The following is a 27136-nucleotide window of genomic DNA, read 5'->3' as shown; positions in this document are numbered from 1 at the left end:
GTCTCTCCTTACCCTCTGTGCGCCCTCATCCCTCACCTTGTCATTTCCTGTGCTCTCTGTAATCTATAACCTTACCTCATCGTCACTCCTCTTTCTCTGGCTTCCATCTCCCTCCCTCATTCTCTCTCCAGCCCTTCTACAAATCACTTTAGCTCTCAAGGATGGCCATACAGTACATGCTCAGAACGGAGCTTGTTATCAGTAAATTGGCCCATTAATGACGGCCCTTTTTTTGCATTTTTGGCATGGGAGGCATTCAGCTACTGAGGTAGAATATGGATCAGTGCTTTACTACTGATGGTTCTTATAAAGATCAAAGGTCAGAGCCAAAGTATCCTGAATTGTATCACACAGCCTAACCATAGGCATTACATTAAAAAGTATATTTGCTTTCTTTAGGTACTGTAATAATATGAACAAAATAGAAATAATAGGATTTATGCTATTGTTATTTGTGCTGTCAGCATTAATCTCGTGCCTGGGGCTGGATGGCGTCAACGCATTAGCGCTGTCCAGCCCCAGGCACGATCCACGTTAACTCGCTAACAGAGATTTGCCGCGTTAATGCGGCTATGGCGTTAACATCATTTTAACGAGATTAACACTGACAGCACTTTTTTCTGTTTATATTTATTTATTTATTTTGTAACTCAGATAATATTCAGACTTCAAGAAAGCTGGTGGCAGCAAACAACTAGCTTAGCTTTGCATTAAAACTAACAGACCGCACTGCTAAGATAAAGTGATAATTACGTGACAATCTTGTGCACCCTTTATCGCTGAATGTATTTATACAGCACTGACTTTACTTATTAATAAGGGCCAGTCTCCGGGGCTTAAAAACAAATGCAATTCATTAAATAGCCACTTGAGGCTGGCTCGAAAAGTTAGTAAATCCCTAAAGACTCTTATATTAAAAGCCCAACATTATAACAGAGATAAAAAGGTTTTGTGTTTTTTAGGTAATTTCCCACCCTCTGATATCTATATGAGAGTAAATATAGCTTTCAATTGTGCTGAAAGTATTCAGGACATGGCTGATATTACTGGCATATTAGGTGCCATCTTGTCTAGTTCAGCATTCAGTTTGTGTAAAAATATGGTCTCATTTTGTGTTTTTATGATAAGGCTATTTTAGTTGAGGCTCGCTCAGAGCAGCTCCACTAGCCAGAATCACTGCTAGCACATAAGATCTTGCCTAAATATTATCTCATAGTCTTAACTCACTTGCTTTTTCATACTTAACATTAACCTCCTAAGACCCAAATTCTTTCTATGCATTTTAAATTTCTCTTTGATATTTGGGCATATTGGGATCTGATGAATGTAAAAACAAAGAACCACCAGATTTTTTTTTAACCTAATTTTTGTTTCTGAGAAAAATGCGAGCCACATATGAGGATATTTGTTTTAAATTTTGATGAAACAGAGGCAATATAATGTCTCGTAAGTGGATATCAGGCCCTTGTAGAGCAAAATTTTGTATTTTGGTCTAGACAACCAAAAATGTGATGTCCACATATGTGGACGCCAGGTCCTAGGAGCTTAAAAGAAAGAAAGAAAGAAAAAAATAAATGAATCAGGCTTAGATTAACTGAATATCGACTGTAGATACTTACCCGAACAGCAAAGTTGCATTTGCCCTTGCGTACAGCCTCCTCGTCAGCCTGCCATTGATGCGGTCTGCTGGCCTCTGGCACATAGGTGGGCTTCTTCCTCCTCAGGCTCTGACGAAGCTTGTTCATCTCCGGGGTCACGTGCTCCCTGGTACTGCAGACACAGAAAGGGATGCAAGTTTAGTTGCGGAAAACTGGAAGGCCATAGAGTATCTCTGTACTCAACAAAGGAAAAATGACAACCACCTGAGTGTCATTACCACAAGCACAGAACAATATTTTTTTTTAATTACATTCATTTAATAGCAATTAAATAGTCAGGCACATTAAAAAAAATATTTAAATGCAAAAGTGCCAAACTATAATTGAATGAAATGCCACTTGAGATAAACCAGTCCTGTATTTCATATGGTATTATGAGAGAAGTGGGAATGATTTCATTGATTGGCTAGAGCTCATTAAGTTATAATCATCTCTAACAAGGCAGTCAGTACATCAGTGCCACAAACACTTTCCATCACAATGCTCCATTGATTCTCCATTCAGACGCAGGCTGTAAAAATCGCACAGGTAGAACATTAATGAACACAAAAGCATCGGGCACGCTTTCATCTCTCGAAGAAACACCAAGAATGCTGAGCGCATGCTAATCAGCACACATGTGTGCTCTCCACTCCCCCTGTGAACAATCCTCCCTCCGCTCCCTAATTAGACCATTCAGCCCGCTGGCCTGTTTAGCGCGTGCTAATTTCCCAGCATAATGAAACATGATGCCATCAAAACATGACCTGCTTTAAAAAAATAATTACTGTTTTCATTCCTCCACACTCACATCCCAGCTTCAACAGGAGATCTGAAGTACAATAAAAACACCTCTTTCCTCATTTGAGTCCTTTGTCTTTAGTGACTCTAAATTAACTGCATCATCAGCTTCCTTGTTGTCCAAGTCAAAAGTTTCAAATTGGACTAAGCAGTCAGTTTATTCTGTTTTTCTTGTCCTCAATCTCTGAACACAACTGGTCTTTTCTCTACACAGTATAAGGGATCTGCTTAGAGATACATGAGCAAGGCCCAGTTTGTAAATCTGCAATATCAAACCAGGAAGACTGCTAGAAAAAGAGGCTTGCATAAAATTATTACTATAAGATAACAATATATTAGAAATGCTTATCTCATGTCGTATTCTTCCATATATCTTGGATTAATAAGAGTAAAGATCGAGCTTGTTTTATTCGCTTACCATCTGGATGATCCATAAATTGGCATTCCAGCTTTTACAGGGTAAGACAGCACATTAATCTTACACTGAAGACATACGATGTCCATATGTAAAGTGGTGATCTCAACACTGAAGGGCAGAACGCTTCTCTCAGCTCTACCACCACGGGGCCAAATTTATACTTAATATATAGTCGGACACGTCACTTCTCATAATTGCTGCCACTCTGATGGTAATGCTGCCAAAGACTGGTGTACCGGAAGTGTGTTTGCAACTCGCCATTCTTGTGCACCGCACACACTCCCTGTGTAATGCAGAGTATTCAAATGCAACAGCTCAAGTGGCTTTACTCATGTCTGGCATGTGAGGCATGTGCCATCTGCCAACAGTAGATACTCATACACACATACACAGACAAAACATACCCACAAGCCCATCTGCAGCTCGCCGCACATGTCGAGGTTTGTGCCGCTCATATGTGGGAAAAGTGCCAGCTGACTGGCACCTGGCACGCCCCCAGCACTGCTGCAGCAGGTGTGAACGGGTGTGAGCGAAGGGGTTACAGAGTTTTACATAACGCCTCACAGCAGAGGTAGAAGGGGGCTGGGGTGGCTTAACTCATGTCTGGCATGAGTAAAAGGACCCTGTAAATTAACAGACCCAGTAAAGGAAGTACTGGGTAAGGAATACAGACCTCATATGGTCTAGGACAGCAGGGGGAGGAGTAGTGAGCGAATGGCACTGGCATCCAATGGCAAACCACATGGGAGAGACGCAGAAATGAACCAAGGATACTGGGACAAGTTTTTTGAAAATATGAGATAAAACTACTGGGAAAAGAGAGGAATGAAGTCCTGAGGTGAGAGAATTGGAGTTATAATACACTAAATGATCCTGTTCATCATCCATCGTCTAGTCTTAATAAAAAGGGAATTGTGTGGGAGTAGAGTAGCTTAACAGATTCACAGGTCAGTACACTACAAGCATGAGGGCAGAAAGTCAGAGAGAGCAACATCCAGCAATAATGCAGATTTTTTTAAAAATACATTAGTAAATACATTTTTAAAAAACCCAACTGCATATCCAATGGTAAGTATGGTATCTGCTCAGTTATATTAAATATATAAATGAACTGCATATTTGAGAACCTAAACATGATTGAAAACTCGTGAAATGTTGCTCGTGTTAGGTCGCGAGTAAATTGACTTATTTTATTGGTCCCTTAAATTCAAAACCATATACGAATTTAACACATATATAAAATTTGGTACACACGTGTCATATGAGACACAAAAAATTCCTCTTGGATCCACACCCTGAACCCAGTTCTCCATTTTCAATTTCTACATGAAATTTTCACATATTTTATACAGCAGCATCACATATAATGAGTGGATGTTTCTTATTCTGGATTCAAGAGAAGTTCAGTCCACACAGCTGCAATAATTTTAGCTGTGCCTCGGTCTCCCACTATTGTTTTCTCTAATGTAACTTTAGCGTTCACCAACCTGCTGCTTGCTGTAATTATTTATTGGAAAGATAATATTCACTGGTATCAGTTTTCTCATCTAAGTCAAGGCACTAAATGAACTCATCCAGGCTACAATGAAAATACAGGTGAACGCAGTTTGATGAGCTTTCTCATGATGTGCACCGTGGCGTGAAATGAACAAAACTATCTGGTAGTAAACACTTAATGATAGAGAGACACATTAGGGCCGTGAAACTGCCAAACATTGAAATGGTGAAGTCGTTACATAGCTGTGACCTAGCCCTGCAAAACTAGAACCATCTGCAGTGAGGGGGAAAAAAAGATGAGAGCCAGACAGAGGGGGTGGGTTGGCAAGCATCAAAATAAATCTATAAATCAATGGCACAAATTAAATCCCACTCCCTTTATGAACCCACGCAAAACTCGTAAGCACTTCAGTGTAGCCTACACAAACAAGGGGCCCGGTGCCAAAAACGCACATAGTTGTTCCCAGTTTAGTGTTTGAGTTTGCAGCCATCTGGAATGTATTGTTGGGGAGATGGCAAGCAGGACGACTTACGGTCATATGATGTTATGTCGTGGAAATTTCTTTCACCCGAGCCGACCTCCTACTCTGGTCCTCCCTATTCCTTCTTCTTAACTGTTACTTACACTGCAGATCTCCTCTTGATCAAAAAAGATGCGGAGAAAGGCGCAAAAACGAGGCCGAAGCTAAACGTCTGCAGCTCTGCCGATGCGAATGTGAGGAAATAGGTTTCACAGGGCTGACTTCAGTGTGAAGAGCTAGCCTACGCGCACAGACTAATAAATGTGGTGAAAAGAATTTTTACATCTTGCGCCGGCTTAAGTTGGTATTTTAACTGTGAGATGGTTGGTGGTTATTAACAGCATGCGTGCGTGGGAGTTACTATAATTATCAGTAATAACAGCACATTCCCGAATATATGTATATTACAAATGTCTTGTATTTGTCTCACCTCTGTATTAACAAGACATGATCTGTGTTAAGACTGCTTGTGCGTCCAGCTGCGTTTTGTGCCTGCCAGATGTGACTCCGATTGATTTCTTTGGCACAATGCCTCTCTTTCACACACACACACACACACACACACACACACACACACACACACACACGTACATACGTAACGTCCCACCCTGATCCAGATGTTCTGTGTTCAACATCGGCCCAGAGATTTTGGCAAAATGGGACATACTCCTCCCTCACACATCTCCTCAACCAGATGCTCAAGAAAAACACAGCTCAAACAAGAAGGGGAGTAGGGGTGAGAGCGGTGATGTTACCACACACACACACACACACACACACAATGACTCACTGCCACCTCGTATTACGGAAAGCCATATGTGTGTGGAGCTCCAAAGAAACTAGGAATGGACATAAAGAGGTGGAGCAAGTCTCCAGTGTGTGTGTGTGTGTGTGTGTGTGTGTGTGTGTGTGTGTGTGTGTGTGTGTGTGTGTGTGTTTAAGCGTGTTTATCTTTGTGAGTGCAGTAACAGAGTATTGCCTTGGCTTAGTCATCATAGTGCTGACCACTTTATCTGGACACACTGTACCCACTCTACTAAAGTCCGGCTTTGGCTCTTTGGCTGTGCAAATAAGACACTGAGGTGTTTCGCTAAAGCTGCGAGTATGACTCACAACTTTAAAGTTATAGTAGAATGGGAAAGTATCAAAGGTCTCTATTACCACAGCAGCATGCAGGAGCGAGAGTGTATTATACTCTGAAAAGATCCACAGTGGGTTAACAAATTACAACACATACATTACTGGTCCTAAACTCAGTAATCACATTGTAATTGCAAACAGCCATGTCAGTTGTGTTACATAAGTTCGAAATGATCTGCATAATGGTTGGATTTTTCATAACTCTTTAAACTTGCTTTTCTACAAAGTTCAGCTCATGCATGTTATCTTATTGGCACAGTCACACTAGAGTAAAAATAGATATTTTGGGACAGATTCACAAGCAGTTGGAGCGACAGGCTGGTTCCCCAAGAAGATGACCATGCTCCATCTGAACTCCATCTTATCGCTGTTTTATGACCGTCTTGATCCACCAAAGTGACTCTGAAAATGCTAACTGACTGTGAGTGTTTGCAGACACGATCACCATCTGCAAAGCAACCACATCAACGGCAAAGATATCACAAGTGCATTGCACACTTTCGTAATAATTTAGTTTTCCCAAGTGTGACTGCAGCATAATTAGCATAGTGTTTGTGCAATATGCAAGCATTCTCAAGTTTATGAGCTTAGAATATTTTCCTGCCTTCACGATTCCCTTCAGTGTTAAAGAGTATAAAGTGTAATAAGTGCAGATACTATCCCACAGCTGAAGTCCTACGTATTTACCTTTGAAGAGGAATTTCTCTGCTAAGAAATTGTAATATGGTGGTGTTGGGTCGGCAGCCAGCTTTTCTGCTCCAAACCAAAACAATGAAAACATTACCCTAATAGGTAATGTTTGCATAAATCAGCAAACACATCGGATGCAGGCACATTATGCTGACACGACGCGCACACACGCAGTAAAAACTGACCCAGTTTGTGGTCCCTGCAGACTTCACACACTGACACTGAGTGACCCACATAGAGACACTGACACATACTAGCATTACTATTATCCCCAAGTATGTCTCTGTTTGTCTCATACTTCCTGAAAGTGACAGGTGGTGTGTGTGTGTGTGTGTGTGTGTGTGTGTGTGTGTGTGTGTGTGTGTGTGTGTGTGTGTGTGCGTGTGATTAAAGTATAAAGGAGCGTGATGCAGCGGACATAAACCAGGGCACTTGTATTTAGACTGAAGTTTGTCCCAGGACAGGATGCAGTGCAGTGTTTTATTAATCTAAGCAGGACTATGTATGTTTATGAGGGAGAAGGATACAGATACAGAGAGTGTGTTTTGTGCGTCTCTAAGCCTTTGTTACTTCCTGGAAACAACTCCCTCCCTGCAGGATTTGTGTCAGATGGAGCAAACAATCTCCAATAGTTCACTGCTTTGTAATACTTTGAATTCCTGCACATTCACATGTACAAAAATACCAGAGAATGTTCAGTAAAGTACTTGAACTTACTCTTATATCCAATATTTCATTCTTACTGTGAACTACAACAAGATATTAGCTATCTGGGAAAATTCCTGTATTCTTTGCACCACAGGCCTATAACAATATTGGTTCATTTAAACATTTAAAAAACTCTCTATTCTTGATACCTGAATGCAATTAGTTACTACAGAAATCTTGGACATGGTGACCCATTAGCGACCTCTTAACCAACGGTGGATCCCACCTCGACAACAAACTACAACAACTAAAGCCTGGCCAGTATTTCCAGCTGCTATTAGCTATTTGCTGATCTATTTGTGTCACCATTTATAACAATAAGGGGAAATTTAAAAAGTAAAGAGTGTTTACGATGCATAGTTTGTACACCAGGCCACCCAGCAACTAGGAACACTAAAAAAAACCCACAAAAAAAACCCCACACACAAGAACTAACCGATCCAAGCAGAGTTACGCAGACTGCCATTGAATAAATAGGGAAATCTGTTTTTGAATGTGTCTGAAAAAATAATAATCGGACGATACATATCAGATTATCGGATTTTAAAATGGCCAAATATTAGGTTTTAATCATAACACTGCTAAATTAAATATTTAAACGTAAACTTTCACATCCCCAAAAGTCTTTGCATTTCAAAAACTGAGAAAAAAGAACACCAACGCTTGTCAGAAAAAGAAAGAATCAGAGCTCAAACACTTGTAAAAACTTAAAATGTACAAACCGAGTTTGCGCTCCCTCGTCTGAAGCTATATGAAACATTTATACCCTAAGGTGTAGTAGTTACTGCGAACAAATCTAAAGCAGAGCCTCTCTGGGAAGAGCAGATACAGATCAGTGGAGTGCTGTATACACTGTGGAGGCAGCTTTCCTGTAAGCGTGGAGGTTTAAATGCATCAAAACTGCTCCCTTCTGTCGAGATTAGGAATTTGTACAGGCTGATGTACAGTGGCAGCTGAAGCAGAGCCATGTGTTAAACCATCAGCCTGGCACCCACTGTGGCTATTGTCTCCATCTCTATCTCCCTCTCACTGTTTCTCTCCTCTACACACACACACACGCACGCACGCACGCACGCACGCACGCACACACACACGCACGCACACACACACACACACACACACACACACACACACGCGCCTCAGTTTGCTCCATAAACCAGGCCCAAGTCTTAAAAAGAAAGTGGGTTCATAGATCTCTCAGTCATTGAGATTCAGGGCCAATCCGCAATCCATAGTAGTTTTCTTTAATGCACTGCTTCTCACACTGTACTCCTGCTTAATACTGCTCATAACACCATGTAATATAGTGTAAAGGCATGTCCTTGAATGATTTTCTCCTCTTCAAAATGCATTATTTATGAAGTCAATTCCCATGCCTTTAGATTCCCCTCAGTGTGTACCTGCACTGTGAGCAGGGTTAATTATTTTACAAAATCTAACAAAGAAAGAGAAAACTGTGCCTGGGAAGAGATCCTACCTCTGTCTAACTTCATTGTCAGCAAATAATCCAATACCCACCAGCATATAAACTCTGAATAACTGGATTTATTTTAATTTTTTTATTTTTTGTGAAAGGAAATCACATGGTCAAGTCTTTTCTCAGTGGATTTGACTCAACAAGAAAATTGCAAATGTGATAGAAATGTGTGGCTGTATCAGAAGGCCTGCAGTATATCATTTTAGATACAATTCTTAAATCGCTTAAAAAAGCTGGATCAGCTCTAAACATCCAATACTGGTTACTGTATCCCCTTCTATAACAGATCGGTCATATTTTTAGGCGACAACTAACAGTTATCGCTACAGCGATTAGCTCCGCCCCACCTATCATCTCGGCCAAGAGTGAGAGTGTGTGAGTGAGTGTGTGCTTGCGTGGTGTGTTATAAAGTCGATACGCTTACCAGACACCAATTGGATTGACTCCGACTGGTAGACGTACAAACACACCCTGTCCTTCCTCTGACCCTCTAATGCAACATGATCTTTTAGGGGGGTTCTGGGCAGTTTGAGACCTTACTGAAAGCTGTCCCAATATAATTATGTGCAGAGTGTGCACAAGTGTGCGTGTGAAAGCGAGACAGTGAATGTTCATCCTGGTTAATGCGATTGAATGGCCCTCTGTGACTCAAAGCAAAGTGACAATTTAGGGCATTATTGCAGCAAAGGGTGATTAGAGCATGAGAAACAGGTTCTCATCGGGATGGTAAGCACTTGTAGTAGTTGGAGGTGACTCAACCAGCTGATCCAGGATCAGTTCTCTCATTTTTCTTTCATCTAAACTGATTTACTGAAACTAATTTCTCACATTGAGGCAATATGCCAGAAAGTTACACATGAACTATACTTCTGCTAAACAGAACCCGATTTTAACCCTACACCGCAACCTGACGTGCACCTCCCGAGAAATGTAACTACACGTCAGGTCGACGCTGGGGTTTCACTGCACAGAAAAACAATGCGAACACATAAGCGCCAGTTGTGAAAAGTAATGCCTTCCAAACTGTTTTCCCAACCTGCTTTCCTTCTAAGGCTATGTCCACACTAGCCCAGTGTGTCTTTAGACAAAAACGGCGTTTTTGTCTAAAAAAAACGCTCCGCGTCCACACTAGCGTTTTCAGTCGTTTTCACAGAGTTGTGCGTCCACATTGAAACGGTCGAAAACGCTTACGTTCCAGTACTGCGCATGCGTGAAACACAAGAAGATTCGACCTGCCTCATTTCTGTCTGTCGTTTGTTTACTTTCCAGCTCTTTGAAACGTCGCGGAAAAATGTCGGGGAAAAGCACCGAGTTTTTTAAATGGTCTAACAATGAGGTGGAGTTGCTGCTGCGAGTAACACAAAAGCACAAAGTCGCAAAAGCGAGTGAGAATTAAAGAATTTGAAGAAAAGCTATCTGAAGCATGTACAGACTGATATTAATCTTTAATAGGGCTGTCAAAATGAACGCAAACTAAACAACTGCTGTATAATGCCCTCTGCTATTTTTAATTGGTCACATGACTGCATCGTATGACTAACATGCGTCATCGTTTTTGAAAGTCTCCGTTTTCGCTGTCCACACTGCGACGCAAAAGCAGTGAGTATGCGTTTTCGAGAGCATTTTGAAAACGCTGCGTTTTCCTTCAGGGGAAAACACCGTCTCCGTGTGGACGGGAGGCCAAAACGGAGAGAAAACGCATTAGTGTGGATGTAGCCTAATTATGAGCAGGGACGACTTCACCGGCTGCCACTGAGACTGTAACAAAGAGCAAATTACGCTACTTCTCCTTTGACAGATGACCTGATGAACTTCATCATGTCAACTTGTGCTAGTTTTCTTTGATACAACACGGCTTCCACTTCAGTGAATTATGATCCTATTTAGAGTAAAACTGATGATAAAGCAGGTTATCAAAGTTTCATTAAGAAAGATACAGACAGGAAAAAAAGTGTGTTATTGAAGGCTTCAAAACAGTAGTCCTCAAACCAATGTGTGACATCACATTAGCTACATCGATCATACACAGTCTACCTGCACACAGGTGCCACAGCTGCAATCGATCAAAGTCAAACCAAGTATAGCTAGCTATAATGGATGTTTACAGTCAAATCTGTGGCCAGGTATATGACCTCTAACCATTGTTTTCTCCTCCAAATACGATGGTCCACATGCTAGTGTTTCTTTCAAAAGACTTTAGCAACCTTCCTATGTTACCAGGTCACAGACAGCAAAGTGGTATGTAGGTACACTCAAGGAATAATTTTTTACTCTCAAAAAAATGTTAAAAAATAAAAGTAAAATGAAACTGAAATATTTAAAAGCAAAGCTTAATTTATTTAAATCCTTGATCTTTAAGGAAGATGTGCTCGTTATAAACTGAATGTATATCGATAAAGTAAATTTCCTTTGGCCAGATTCTACGTTTGATACGTAGAATCTGGCCAAAGGAATCAAAAATCTACATGGAATTCAATTAATAAAATCTGCATTTTGGGCAGAAAGTTTTTTTTAATGTATAATATAATGTTGCTATAAGGAATGTGAAAAAATATGACCATTTGTTGCTTTTATAAATCTGATATCAGTGTAGCTCAATTCACAGGTTATTGCCCATAAAATAAGAATGTGAACGTTGTCACTGAGCACAGTTTCGATGAAGATCCATTAGGTGATCATGGTCTGCAAGTCTCACTAAAATCTGACCAATACTCTAGGAGGAGTAGCAATTCTTATGAATTGCAGACAGACAGACTAACGCCTGACGGGTGAGCTGTCCTTCAGACAGTGACCTAAAGATGCTAATCAGTACTACCATCAAAAATGACATCCCATATATGACAACCATATAGTGTCTAAAATGGCACTGGCATACTCATTCAAATCAACCATTCAATGTTTTCTGAATGAATTGCAATGTTTTATTTTAACCATTTTTCACCAGTACTGTCACAATAAATCTCTCTCTGTAGTCAACATTAGACCTGTAACAAGCAAAAGATCATAGCAACAAAAAATATGAGCTATAATTCATGACAAAAACTAAAACAACTGAAATTTTAAAAGTGCTGTTTTGAGTTTAAATAAGTCTTAATTTTGCAGAGGAATATTTTTGCGGTCCTGCTACCTTTTGTGGCAACAGTTTTATGGCATGTTTTGCTTCCACATTTTGTTCGACATCTACACTTGTCTGAAACTTCCAACTCTTGCCTGTTTTCCCATTTGTAGTATATAAATACGCATGCTCACCGCAGTGGTCCAAACAGAAAAAATTCCAGTTGGGAGGGGGCTATTAATGATGCATTCACATGGTGTGGGAGAAAAAAAAATCTCACAGTGAATTGCATGCTTAACAGCTTAATATTTCCCTGACGATTAATACCTGATGGTTATGATAAAGCCATTTTAACAACATGGAAAAACTCGGGAGGCATCGAGTATATTCGATATATCGCCCACCCCTACTTCGAGTGAAATTTCTGTGAGAACTACGAAAAGGAATAGAAGCAGGAAGCAGCATTCCAGAGTTTTCTCTGACAAGGTAAAACACATTTCACTATCCCCATTTTATAAGTATTGTGGTGTTTTAATTAGTGGTTATCATACCACTAATGAGTTCTAAGAAAGTAAAAAGTACAACAGCTAATAGGTGTTACACCAAGTAGCATTAGCTAAATTTAGCTAGTTAGCTTGAATTCTATGCTAACGCTATTTTACACTTGCACGCCTTTTTTAAAAAAATTAATAAATAAATAAATATATATATATATATATATATATATATATATATATATATATATATATATATATATATATATTTACATTTGTTAAATAGATTTAGTAATTGGACATTATTGAAACCCTTTAAACAAATGTGTTACAAAGATTTTATGATGCATGATATGTAACAGCACTGCCAAAATAATGGTAACATATACTATTTTGTGTTATGCTAACAATTTAAATATGCACTACTCTTAAGGGAAGTTCCTTACCCCCAGTTTACATATTACTACTACTCATAACCACAAGCAAACACAAAAATGCATAATTTCCTTGGGGATTAATAAAGTATTCTGATTCTGATTTTGAAAACACAGTTTTCAAATGTACATGCCATTTTTCTTCTGTTCCCAGTTCGCCTATTCAAGCTAAAAATCTAATAAGTCTGAGATCAGATAAAGTCAGTGGAAGAAAATGTAATCTTCCCCTGAAAGAAAAACAAATTTCATTGCACGAACAAAAGTGGGGGAACAATCGATGTCGTGGGTGAGGAGGTCAGAAAAAAAAAACATCCTGAAATTAAAATGATCTGCTTCCCACTGCTTTCTGCAAATAGGGTTGAACTGGGGAACTTTAAATTACATTCTGTTACCTTTGCAGAGGGAGTGCGAAGCCGTACAGAAGCACGTGCGTGTACGTTCAGGCACGCACATACACATACACCTCCTCATCACCAGGAGACGCACACGCAGCTCCCACACCTATTATCCTCTTCCTCCAGGCTAATCACAAAGCTGTGTCCCTGCCCCTCCTGTTTCTGTTTCAATTCCCACCCACCCAAGTTAAGCCTGGAGAGAGGACTATCTATATCAGTGCTGGCGTGTGTGTTTGTACAAGGCGACTTGCCTCCTCTCCCCTTTTTTTGTACCAGTACCCTTCTGTGTATACTTGAATCTTGTCATACCTGTGTGTGTGTATGTGTGTGTGTATGTGTGTGTATGTCTGAATGGGTTCCAAGGCACAAAAGAGAGGCAGATTAACATAACAATATCCAAATCCCCTTCTGCCCTTGGAACAGCAGCCAAAGAAACCAGGCTATGTGTATTTGTTCCTGTCTGCGTGCTTCTATATGACCTTATATGAGTGCATCTTTGTGCGTCTCCATCTGTACCAAAAGCGTGGTCACGATTGTGTGCCTGGGGTGTGTCTGTAACAGTAACAGAAAAAGTATGTGTGTGTGTGTGTGTGTGTGTGTATGCTAATCTAAACTCAGCGCACCCAGGCGTGAAGTGGAGCAGTCTAGTCAATATGCTCCAGTATCATATTGTCATGCTGTGTTTCCACTTTGTATTCCCTGCTATCAGTTCAGGCCAGACCCACAGGTCAGCTTATCGGTTGTACTACACTTGTGATGTGACAGCAAAGTGCGCGGCCCACTTTCATCTCTAGGGTCAGCGAATAAATTTACAAACCAAGGAAATCGTAGAATAACCAGCAGATACTGCAGGCAGGAGACATATTGCATATAAATCTGCAACTCGATGAAAGTCTTTGCTGTGTTTTAAATAGCATGCTTCTACACTACTTACACTCGATATTTTGAGTCCATAAGTGTTTTCCCAGCACATGAAGTGCTCTGCAAGTACCAGGGATCAGTCATGTTGCCGATGCTAGCTCGCTAGCTAGGAATGGCACATTCTTTTCAGGTGCTGCAGCTAAAACCACACACCCAAAGGACTGTTTATTGTCTTCCCACTAAGGAAGAGTAAGTATTAGTTTAGTTGCTCCCAGGGGCTTCGGCAAATTGCACGCAAGATGTTAAACCCAAAGTCCACAAGTTTTCCTACCGTCTTAAATTCACATACGACACAAGTTAATGTTTAGTGTTCACAGTGCAGTGACAGATTTTGTGAACCAAAAGATTTCGCACAACTGGAAATCAGTCAAATACTAGCGAGCCAAATAACTTTTGCAAGAACTGCTGCAGTAATGTCTCAGGGTCTTACCAGCTCCACCCTTGTGCTTGAATTGTGCAGAATATACGTCAGACTCCTGTGTCAGTGAACGATACCAAATGACCTGGCGTGGCTCTGGCTGCATTCACACACTCTGAACTCTCGCAGTCAAACAAAGCAGAATTAACCTTATAGTCTTTGAGTTTTAACCTGTGTCTAATAAACACTGCGGCATCTGTGAAGCATTCACATTCACGTCTGTTATTTCTTTCTTTCTTTTTAACCCTGTCATCCTCTCTATATTTTCTCCTCTCCTGCTTCTTCCAAAGAAAAAGGGAGATAATGTACATTTTCTCCAGAATGATTCTGCTTTGCCCCAGCTTCTTCCTCACATCCACTCCCTGCTCTTTTCTTTGTTAGCACTCCTGAGTTTCACTTTCACACCCATCCTCTTGTTATCACCCTCACGTTGAGTGTCTCACCTCAATTTGTCCTCATTTCACTCATCACACAGGTCTCAGTCACTTGCGGCATTCTCACTCTTATGCCTTGTTCTCAACACTCATGAGAGCTGGCCTCACAATTATCTAATCATGAGGACAGGGAGAGAATGGGAGTGAGAAACTGAGAAGAGGCGCTGAATTTGGGAGGGAATTTAACACAAATCTTGCTCTGGGCAAAGGGTATATGGCAGGTGTCCATGCATGAACTTCTGAGCATGCTCAGATCTATATGTGCACAGAAATTATGTGCCGGCACTAACGCTGTGCAAATAAAAATAAAATGTTGGGCGTTTCTATCAATTTAGCAGGTTTAATCTCTTCCATATGGGCATGGGGGCTAATGCATCTGCTAAGGCTATTAGCCGCTATGAGCCCTGTGGATGCATGGTAGACTAGACCTATTATCGGTTTGGCAGTGACGGAAAACACAACCATAGCCAAAAAACCCAACAACAACAGCAAACACAGTTGTCTCTGCTGTGAAAAAACACACAGATCCTTTGCTGACCTCTACAGAGCTAGGTCAGGGTCAAGCTGATGAACAGAAAATAAGGTGAGGCTGAGGAAAAACAGTCCAAGGTGCTGATTGCTACAGTAACAGCTGACCCAGTTAGAATCCAGAATGTACCCAGATACACGATTACACACATATGCAGGAAAAATAATGTAAAACGTATTCACAGATACCCTGCAAAGCAAAAACGCACATGTACGCTGAATACCATCAATCAGTTCCTTCCCGAGGTTGGACCACATCCCCTACACTGTATCTGACTCACCTGAGTTCAATGGCCTCCCCCATCTCGCCCCAGGAACTCATTTCAAACAACAGCAAGTGAGAGAAGATGCAGAGGGATGGCAAGCTGAGAGAAAGACGTCCCTCAGACTGGCAGCAACAAGGAAAACATGAGAGGACGAGAGGAGCTAGAGAGCATGTGATGATATTGCGCTCAGAGTGAGGGACAGAGTGGAGGCGAGTGCGCAGTGAGGGGAGTGAGAGAGAGAGAGAGAGACAGAGAACCACACCTCTTCTTAAGGGATTAACTTGGAGAAAAAAAGCGGCAACACATTCTCACACTCGTGTGCCGCCGTGCACCCAAACACCAATCAAACTACCCACGACCTACGGTGCGGATGAGCGTCTGGCATACAGACGCGGACAAACAAATACAGCACGCACACACGTATGCTCACAGCTGCTCTAAAAATAAAGACAAATCAATGTTTGATGCTCCAAATCCTGAGAGTGAGGAAAGAAGAGAGTGGGAGGATGGAAAGAGAGGGAGAGGAATGAGAAAAAGGAAAAGGGAGGGGTGATTAAGCGAGACATGGCGGGTGGTGACACAGTTTTCTTTGCTCTCCATCTGCTCTGGGCGCACTGGTCAAGAGTGCACTGGGGGAGAGGGCGAGAACTGGGGCTGGAGCCTGGGGACAAGACACTGGAGCTGGATCAGGAGAGGGTGTGCGCACTGGAACCCAGCCTGATAGTATGCTTCCACAGAGGTCTTTATTGGACACGTGTTTTTCCAGCACTGGATGCTGAAGGGTATAGGCCACAGCTGTACAACAGGCAGGGTACCCATCAGATGATTAGGGATAGCCTCAACTCCCTTTGCAAAGTGATGAAACGCACAAGCCACTCCCCAGCACACGTTTACTGGCAAAGCCAGAGAAACGTGGATCAGGAAACACTGATGTGTTTCTGTTTTGAATGTTAAGACGGTGTGTTTCAGTGAGAACTGGTCCATACTGCAATTCATTTTAGAAGCACTGTTACAGTTCTGACACAAGATTTGGCATTTTTGGGAGGTTTGTAGGTCACGTGAAGCCAGAGTATATGCTGTTAAGGTCACCTTTATATAGAACTGTGCATCAAATTTAGAGCAGTCAGTTACACAGAGTGACTCTTAAAGAGTACCATAATCGAAGCTTATTATATGCACACTTACATTGGACTTAGAACGTTTAGTTAATCAGGATAAAAATGTACACATTTTCACGGTGATGCAAGAGAAGAAAGGTTTACTAATGTATTGGTTTTAGTGTTTAAAACAACATTTTAAAAAAAGACTCGGAGGAGTCCTATCTCAAGCCACAATATATGAAGCTTGCAAAAACTCACTTACTAACATTAGTGGGCAATTTCATAGCAAATATTTGTTTGCATATTGAAATGAACTGACTGCACACGAGTTAAGAAAACAACACCAGTAAAATTAACAACACACATGAGCTGTATATATATATATATATATATTTATTTTTTTTTTGCACTCATCCTATGTTTGCCACATTTGGCCCAAAGTGTTCAAAGCTAAAGCACAAAATAGGTGCTTTGTCAACTTGCAAATGCTTTATTATGTTGTTAGTTTCAAGATGAAGGATCACGCCATATGCTGTATTTAAAGGAAATACACACCGGCATACTTTCCTGGGGCCAGAAGGGGTTAAGTCCTGCTTTATTGATGCAATAAAACGGTTATAAACAATCTATGGGAAAATTACCATACTTTTTTTCCTTTAGTAAACATCTTCCTAATGAGGTTGTAGTCTTAATCACAAGTTTAAAGTTTTCTTCAAGACAACATAATGTTTGCAGTAAAATACGTAAAGTATGTTTCTATTTAGAGTAAAAAGAGATTATAATGAAGCAGAGTATGCTTAAGGGTGAAGGTCAAAATGCTTCCAGCTGGCCACAAAATAGTACTCTACAAACGTATGAGTGACAACACAACAGCAATGTCGATCTTTAATATATAGTAAATATTCTGTACATTCTTCTTCTACTTTCAGCTATTTCAAAGAAACTCAACCACTTACAGTTTTCTTAGTGAGTCTGGTGCTGCTAGAACTTCTGGTCTATATCAAAGATGAAGAGTTTTCCACAGAGGTCTGGTATCAATTTCTTTCTAACCCAAAGTTTTTTTGATGACTTAAGCAACGTTATCAAAGTTAATCCAATTTCTTCTCCATCCCGAGTCACTCATGACTTTATACAATATTTTTTCACATATGACGTCCCCAAAGGTAAACAGACTCCCATGCGTGAAACTGGTGGAGCTCCTCTTTAATGAAGGGCAGATGTTAGAGGTTGGACCAGGTTACGGTTGCAATGACGAAAAGGTTTGTTTGTTCAGTGTACTGAAAAAAAGATGTTTGCAACATCAGCGAGCCAGCCAATATCTGTGGCAGTTAGACTATATATTGAACACCACATTTCAGCTGTTTGCCACACAATGGTTTCTATGAAGGATCACATTACTGATGCTGAAATAACTTTCCAAATCAGTAAATCCCCGATCATAATTCTATAATGCTGTGCAGACTTTTGGCTGCTGATAAGCTCTCAAACTTGTGAATCATTATCTCAAACCAAATGCCGGGGATATTATTTGTTAATCACGTTTTTTTTTAACCAACACACGCCTTACAACGCAGTGCTTTGCAGCAGGGCTGTTTTCATTTTGCATAGCTACTAAAACTGGGGATACAGAAGAGCAAGGGCTGGGTGACTTACAGAGTTAGGCTGAATGTCACACACTAAATGAAGATGACTGTTGGGTCTGTGGGAAACAAAGGCAGCAGTGCATAGATAGAGAGGTACAGCTACTGTAAGAGGACTGACAGAAGTTTGGGGATTAGACAATAAATAAATAATAAATTTAATATGTTGGGCGGTGAGGGGTGGGGTCATTGAGTCAAACAGGACTGTTGGACTGTGTAGTATGAATGTACACCGTGGACTATGACGGTCTTGTCAGTCACAGATGATTTGCTTCTTCTTAGCCACCTGGGTAAGATTAATGTCTTCTAGCCTACACCCAGAAATTTTGAGGCTACAAGACAACAACCAGCTGTATCAGAGGTTTAGCGCTGTTTCCAAGTGGATAAAATCAATTATCTGTCAGGAAGCTGAATCTGATCACAAGGATTTGAGATGCCTTCTAATATAAGTCAAGGTGTGACTTGCAACTGGAGCCAGACTTTTAAGTCTTTATTTTAGGCTGTAGTAGCCTGAGGCTAGTCTCTCTCTTGTCTCTCTTTTCACACATTCCCAGGCTTCCATGATGCCAGATCATCCTCTAAGCTGTTTACCCTCCAACACCCAGAGCCAGAGATCAGCGATAGATGAGACAGAAGGATCAAAACGCTCCGTTTGTGCTCTGGTGTTACACGTGTCTTTTTTTTATACAGCACTCTGGGCATTTATGGCTCCCAGCTTGGAACAACCAACACCGTCACCTTTCATGCTGTATCTTACATTAGGTTCCTTCACACGGACTTTTATTTCCGTATTTCTTTATTCATCTGAAAGACCAACACCATCCAGTCATTTTAGCTGTGGGCAAAGCCTTTGCCTTGTTTTCAAAACCTTTGCAGCTCACACACCGCTAAAACAGTTTCTATGCCATAGCTCAAACCATTCATTGACCCCCTTGAGCTCTACAGATGGAGGCACCGTCATCCTACAGGAGACCACTTCCATCACGACAACAGACAATTCAGTTCAATTTTATTTAACATTATTTATACAGCACCAACTCACAACTCAGTCGCCTCAAGGCGCTTTATATTTTAAGCTAAAGATGCTACAATATTAAAGAGAATCCCCAACGATCAAACGAGCAAACATTTTGAGCAACACTTGGTGACTGGGGAAAGGAAAAACTCCCTTTTAACAGGAAGAAACCTCGAGCAGAGCCAGGCTCAGGGAGGCACAGCCATCAGACACAATCAGTTGGGGATGAACAGAGGAAGACGGGACAAAAATCACACTGTAGTCGACAGCTAACACGTTCAGGCTTTCCTTGAATTTGTCACCCACTTTTAGAATATACATAACATGATGTACATTCACATCCCTGTTTTTGTGTGCTAATGCTTTGGCAGCATCCATCACATAAAATATCCACAAATAATAAATCCACTTTGAGCTGAAAACAATTACAGTGAAACGGTGACAGGCCTAACAACACTGTGACTCTTCCTTAAGTGCTCCCATGGGTAAACTTGTCTTACTGTTCTTTCATTAGACAAGACCACAAACAAATGTGTAAATATGCTATGCAGCTGAAGCAAAGATCAGCAAAGCTCCATAAACAATCACATCTAATCCACTAATCTCATTCAACACAAGCAGCATGCAACACATACAACTGTTACCGCTTTACCCACTGTCTTATGATGTCACATTTTGTGCTAATAAAAAACAAAAACCCTCACATTTATATAAGGATTGATTACAGACCTGGGAAAAAACAAAGACAACAAAAGGTTTCAAGTAGCCTTGAAATTTCTAACACTTCTTCCAAAAACTGTTACCACTAATATGGCTTAACCTGAAAAAGGCCAATATTTGAATTTCACATCATATTATAAAGGCGTGCAAATTCAACACGTTGTTGTTGCAAGATAAGCTGCTTGCCTTGTTAAAAAAGGTGCACAGCAAAAACTGTGACATTTAGAAAAAGAAACAAAATGCCACAGGCAATCATTTTGTTTATCTACACTGTCATATTAAATTCTGCTCCAGCAAATATTTGATGACAGAAAAAAAAAAAAACGGACGCGACTACACCTGTTAAAGGTGATGCAATGCAGGCTTACTATGAACATCGGCGGTAAGGTTAAGATCTCTCTCGCTGTTTAATTTTGATCTCTTCCCGACATTTTTTATTCTATTGTCTTGATCACTATTAACTCGCCGTCCTCCTCTCATTTCTCTTTCATTCCTTCAGGAGAAAGCTGCAGAGCTGGAGAGAAGAGGAGGGTGAGAAAAGAAAAGGATCTAAAAATATGTGGCGATGAAGACAAAGCCACAGAAGACAAAAGAGTGAGAAAGGTGTGCTACATAATATATCTATAATATTCTAACTCTAGTGCTCTACTGTATCGCACTGTATGCTTCTTCATCTGTCTCAGATTGTATATCTGTCTACGGGGCAGACCTAACTAGCATAAGCTTATTATAACTGCTGTGTAGTTATGAAACAAGATGAGCTCACCAGCCAGGTGGGTAACACACACACACACTTCCTCATCACAATAAGTAAGCCCTCTGGCACATGTTACAATCAAGTTGTTCCACCAGAAACATGATCGTGTGTGTGTGTGTGTGTGTGTGTGTGTGTGTGTGTAATGCTGTGTGTGTGTCTGCAAAGATGTTGAATTTAAGACTGTGTGGTTTTATAACCGTCATGCCTTAGTGGTTCCATAATAGTCTGTTATTTTAACCAACACTGACTGAATGTAATTTAGGCTCCTTCTGTCACACAGACATAACCACAACTAACAATCGGTCAGGTTACAAATAGTCAATTATCTAACTCTTTGTTCAAATAAGCACTCTTCCAGTGTTGCAGGGATCTTAAGCACAGGCCGGCGCACAGTAACTGTGAACCCTTACTGGTATCTGAAATGTGACTCAAACAAATCAAGTGTGATTAGTGGGCAAGTCATTCATTTTTCTTAAAGCTGTTTTATGTTTTAGTATGAGTCACTGCACTGACATCAAATTGGGTCAGTCTGAACTCACAATGTCAGGATTCTGGCTCTGCTGCACAGAGGAAGCCATTTTTCCCACACACTCCTTCAATACTATTAAACGTAACATGGATAATAAGACAGATAGACAAGAGATCAATATCATACAATTAATAAACAATCTTTATGGAGTGTAAGCAAGTGGATCTCAAACTTTGGGGCTGGCCCCATTAAGGAAACAGAGACACAGCCAATGGGGTGAAGATTAAGGCCGCAGTGACACAAGCATAGAGACCAGTCAGCGACCCCCTGGCAACCTCCAGTCGTTAGGGGAAAAATGTGTTTTGCTGGGCCAACTGACTGCTGGAGGTAACTGGTTTTTGCTTGGGTGAAATCGGTCGTAAAGAAGGTCCTGCACCAAAAAACGTCCTTGGGATTTATTTCGTGACTAGCAGAGTCATCTATAGTTTGCATGGAAGACGTTGACTTGTCTGTAAACACAGCTGCAGTGATGAAATGTTGGGTGTTGATGGTGAACTTCTTTCAGCTTAAGTGAAGCATACCAGAAAACATTTGAGAACCACTGCTCTAAGCCAAGTGGAAGACATTGAAATCCAGCCACTTTCTATGACGTAATTTCCTTTTAGCATACCACATGCTTTAGGCATGCACCCTGAAGTGTTTGCATTAGTGTGAAGGCATGTGTCTACAAAACATATAAAGACTGTAATTCAGCAGTCAAATAACAAAAAGTTGTGAACCCAGCACATGATGATTGATTTTGGCCTCTTTGGGGAGGGCGTGCATCAACTTTTCTATCCAACACTCCTATATCTTCACCTCACAAAGATTCACCTCCCCGACAATCATGAGTAGAAGTATCTGTATACTCTGATCAGCCACAAGATTAAAGCAGCGACTGATAAAAAGGATAACACTGCTCATCTCAGTACAATACCACCTTCTGTTAAAAAAACCTTGGGTCTTGGCACCACCCACCTAAACGCTGCTGCAGACCAAGCATGTCCTCCAATGGCAGTAGCACTTTCCCAACAAAATAGTGCACTACAGGACCACAATAAAGTCCCCATGGTAGGGCTGTGCAATAAATCTAATAGTAATTCTATTTAAATTTTGGTGAGAGCACTAAATTGAGGAGGTCAACTTGCAGGTTGGTGAAACCAACTTCATGATTTCATATAGCATATTGCTAACTTCTACTATGCATCCAGTGTCGAACAGCTTCATCAGCGGTGTTCTGTAAAGAAACAGATGGGTGATGCTTAAGTGGGTCCACTCTTAATGCTACATCTGTCAATTTGAACCACTTCACCTCATCAATATGTCATTTCACCACCTCAGTGACTTCAGCTTAAGCTAACACAAGCGATCATATTGAAGCGTGATAAGAATGCCTAATATATTTCGATTTCAGCTCCATCAAAGAATCCACCAAGACCTCTTTTTTCCAACACATCAAAATCTGTAATATTGTGCACGGATGGACAGGTCATCCAATATCGACACTTGACAGCCAAATCCAGTGCCTTATCCTGACAGGCTGCTTAAATCGATTTTTACCTCCGGTCAGTACTGCTTTCTCTTTCTTCTCCCACTCCATCCATCTATCTTTTCTCTCCTCAGTGACTCTCCATCATCATATGTCTCCATTATCCCTGACTTATCTTTCTCTACAGACCAACGCGAAGCCTGTAGTTACAGACAAAGCCTCATTGACCAAATGTAACACGATGGAGGAGTGTGTGAGCGCGCCCTTCAAGTGGCTTTGGATGCACATACACACGGCTGGTGGGTGTTAACTGATCAGGCCTGGCGCTCGGATACATGATCAATAACTTTCTGTTGTCTAATGTGTGTGTGTGTGTGTGTGTGAACATTTGCACATGGGTCAGGTGTTCAAGGCCAACTGCTTGGCATTACCTCTCTCCCTACTCCCAATCAACATGACACCCAAACTCTGTCACGCTACAGTAGACATACACACACACACACATACATGCAAGGACCACGTGAAAACCTTGCTGCTCCATGGCAACCAATTCCCATGGCAACCAATGGTATGGGGTTTTTTTCTTCTGTGGGCTAGAAGAGTGAGAGGAGAATGAGGGGAAAAGGAGGGAGTGTGAGGGTGACAGATATTTGGGAAAGAAACTCTGGAAAAGAATAAAAATAGAAAGAAGGAGGAAGTGGAGAAGCAGCATGAACACACACACATACACACAAATTGGCTGTTCTGATGAGGGTGACGAGAGAGAGAGAGAGAGATACAGACAGTGACAACATTGTGGGTGAAAGGAGACCTCCCTCCTGGCTGATCACAACAAGCGCTTCGTAGCGCGGAGGAGAGATGTGGGGTAGTGTTTTGGGGTGAGAAAGAAACACTGAGATTAAAAATTAACGAAAAAGTCATCACATTTTGTGAAATGGTTCAGCTTAGAAAACTACAGTGTAGATGCTTTTTGCACACAGGGTATTAATATATATGCTGGGTAGTTAGGAGAAGAATCCGAGTGCCCGTGGTTTGCATATTTACAGCATATTTACATCTCCAGGTACCCTGTGTAAGTACTCCATAGAAACACTGTAATAGGATTGGAATAACATTTTCAATCCCTTGCCCTGTTGTAAGTGCACTGAACAGCCTTTAGCCTCTATCTTCGCTCACGCTCCCTTTTACTGGAGTGTAATTAAAACAGTGATTATGAGACTGCTTCACTTTATGGCCTTGTAAGCTAAAGAAAAAGAGAAAAACAGAGCCTTCTTGCATTTTCAGCTCCTCATTTCCTGTGAAAGGCATATGTAGCTGCTCTTGTAGCTATTTGTATTGACAGAAATACCATTCTTTGAATGGTCACTCTGTAATTTATTAATAAGGTTTGAGGATCAAGGTTCCTTTATTTGTCATTGTACACCACAATATAGAAGGGATTTTATTGTACTAAAAGTTAGAAAGCTTTATCTGTGTTATCCCTCAAAGTTGTTGCAACCTATAGGCTGCATTCTTATTATACAGCCTAGAGGTTTTTCAGTAATGCCATCAAAGCAAGAACTTTTAGGACATCTTTCTCTTATTTGCAGGCTATCATTTACTCATCCATGCACAGGACTTAAATTAAAAATCTATTTGCTATAAAATCCACAGAGTAGAGGAGAGGAGTGCAGATCTGGGGTTTTTTGCCTGTGTAACAGCACCCCTGCTGGGTGGAAGGAGCATCACTGCTATGCAGACCAGTTGCCTTTGGTCCGGGTTGTGCATGTGTATTTCTGCGTGCATGTGTTTGTGTGGATCATTCCCCAGGCTGCCTTCTATAACCTCTGACCTCCGACCTCCTGTCCAGACAGGAAGCTTCTTTTTTTTAATCCACTTTGCTGATACATGGAATGCATGTTTCAGTACGTGCGCTGAATACTAAATGCGAGCTTCCCCCCCAAGATATGAACAGCATGTGAACTCGAGTTTTCTTCACAATTCATGTGTTGACTGTGACACAATGCATTCATACATAATGCATGTTTTGCATCTAAAGCAACAACATACGAGGCCTAAAGTCTAAAAATCAATATGGCTTTCAAAGCTTTTAACATCTGCCCCATCGCTCTGCTGCTGCCTGTCTGACAGACCTCTGTCTGTCTCCGCATTCCTAAAGAGGAAGCGTTTGGAGGATGTGCTGATTTAAAAGGCTGGCTTGAAGATACAGCTTCAACGATATAGCTGGCATTTTTTTTTCTTCAAAGCCCCTTTGAAAATATTTATTTTGCATGACATGGTTATATTTTTTTAAATGTTACTTGTGTCTTTAAACACATATTAAGAAGGCCCGAGGCTTTCTCTGTATATATATGCATGTATTATCAAGCTGTGTCTTTATCCATCTGTCTGTCAGTCTATCCATTTCCCTGTGTGACACCAACCATCTGTCTGCCTGCCCTCAAATCTGTCCTGCAAGAGCGAGACGCACCAGCATGTTCTGGGCCACAAGGAAACAGTCGTGTCCTTTTCTCTTTGGCGACATCGTAACAATCCTCCTTACAGCAACATCTGGTGACACAGAAAGTTACTACACAGGAACAAAAAACATCTCAGATGCAAAACTGTTTCTATTTACAGTAAAAGAGGAAAAAAGAAAGAAAGAAAAAAACTGGGACATGAGAGGAAATTGCAGACGGGCTGTGTTATCTTTGTGGCTGCCTTTACAGAGGTTTGGGAGTTTTCGTTTCTGGAGAAGTGAGACAGAATGACCTTCACGGGGTGGTCATGTCTTATCGACCGGCACTAAAAGCCCAAGCTGGGCATGCAGCAACACACAGGCAGAGGAAATGAGTTTAGAAAGTCAGGCAGATCATACGGGGGGGCGCTGCTGCACGCTGCTCGACAGGATAAGCTTCCTGATATCCAGAAGTATTTAAAGTGACGTGTCTCAGAACTCTTTTTTTTTTTTTTTAAATCTGACACGCTTACAAGATTTTGCATGGCTATTTACTATTTAATAAAATTAAGAAAATATGCAAAACGTCGCTTTTATTAGACACGCAATGCCCTGCAGCATTCACCAAATACACTGATTCTGTTAAAGGACTGGAGGAGATGAGAAAAGGAAGAAAAAATCAGCAGAAAGGAGATGATAGCAGGGGGTTTGGGGAAAAAGAAAAGAAGAGTCATGCATGGAAACAAGTCAGGGGAAGTCAATGAAAAACAGGACTAGAAGCAAACAAGAAAGACTGAGGAGGAATAAAGAGGGAAGAAAAGAAGCGTGGATGTGAAAGAAAGCAGGAATTAAGAAGAAATGGGAAAAAGAGGAAGGCAAGAAAGTTATGTCATATCTCAGCTTCATTTAAAAAAAACATCCTAGAGCAACTTCTAAAAAGCTCACCCATGTTTAGAGGATTCAGCAGGGCGTTATCAGTTAACCTCTGTTGGGGAAAAAAGGGGAAGTAGAGGGAGATTGTGATGGTGCAGAGTAAACAATGCAGAGGTGAAGACCCTCAGGCAGAGAGATCAGGCCAGAGGCAGACAGAGACGAGAAAGACAAGCGGACTGGTGTTTGAGGCCCATGGCTGGAAAACACACTGACACGGAGAGGAGAGGAGAGGAGAGGAGAGGAGAGGAGAGGAGAGGAGAGGAGAGGAGAGGAGAGGAGAAGATAGGAGAGGAGAGGAGAGGAGAGGAGAGGAGAGGAGAGGAGAGGAGAGGAGAGGAGAGGAGAGGGAAAAAGGGAAAAGAAAGGAATTAGAGACTTTTTTTATAGTTGCTTTCTCTCCAGGATGTTGATTTGACTTCAACAGTTATCGGTCACTTTGACTTTTTTCCTCTCTTTTCAAACCTCACAACAAAACCTCATCGAACGTAAAGGGGAGGCCATTTCAATAGGCATCACACCCCTCGAAAAGCGTGGCGGAATTCTTTTAGAAACTGAGAAGTGTGTGTGTGTGTGTGTGTGTGTGTGTGTGTGTGTGTGTGTGTGTGTGTGTGTGTGTGTGTGTGTGTGTGTGTGTGTGCAGTCCCCTTGCACACGGTCACTACAGATTACAAACACACACCACAGATGGCCAGCGCGTCTCGTC

The 27136-nt window shown here is 41.2% G+C and overlaps 1 protein-coding gene across 2 annotated transcripts in view; it reads right to left on the bottom strand.

Moving 5' to 3' along the window:
* Positions 1-27136, bottom strand: part of numbl (NUMB like endocytic adaptor protein) — a 62290-nt gene that overhangs the window by 16875 nt on the left and 18279 nt on the right. The window contains exons 1-2 of one of the 2 annotated variants that reach the window (XM_006801122.3): positions 15850-16019; positions 1620-1770 (exon numbers count right to left, since the gene is read on the bottom strand). In XM_006801122.3, coding sequence (XP_006801185.1) covers positions 1620-1770; positions 15850-15890 — 192 coding nt within the window. In that variant the 5' untranslated portion in view covers positions 15891-16019. Of the gene's footprint in view, positions 1-1619; positions 1771-15849; positions 16020-27136 lie in introns of those variants that run through there. The other variant, XM_087850785.1, reaches the window with a different exon arrangement.

Source organism: Neolamprologus brichardi, chromosome 14 (genome assembly GCF_056152115.1).
Source record: "Neolamprologus brichardi isolate AB-2024 chromosome 14, ASM5615211v1, whole genome shotgun sequence".
NCBI classification, from domain to species: Eukaryota; Metazoa; Chordata; class Actinopteri; order Cichliformes; family Cichlidae; genus Neolamprologus; species Neolamprologus brichardi.
The sequence above is the reverse complement of the archived record's forward strand: the minus strand, read 5'-3'. Positions and strand labels throughout refer to the sequence as shown.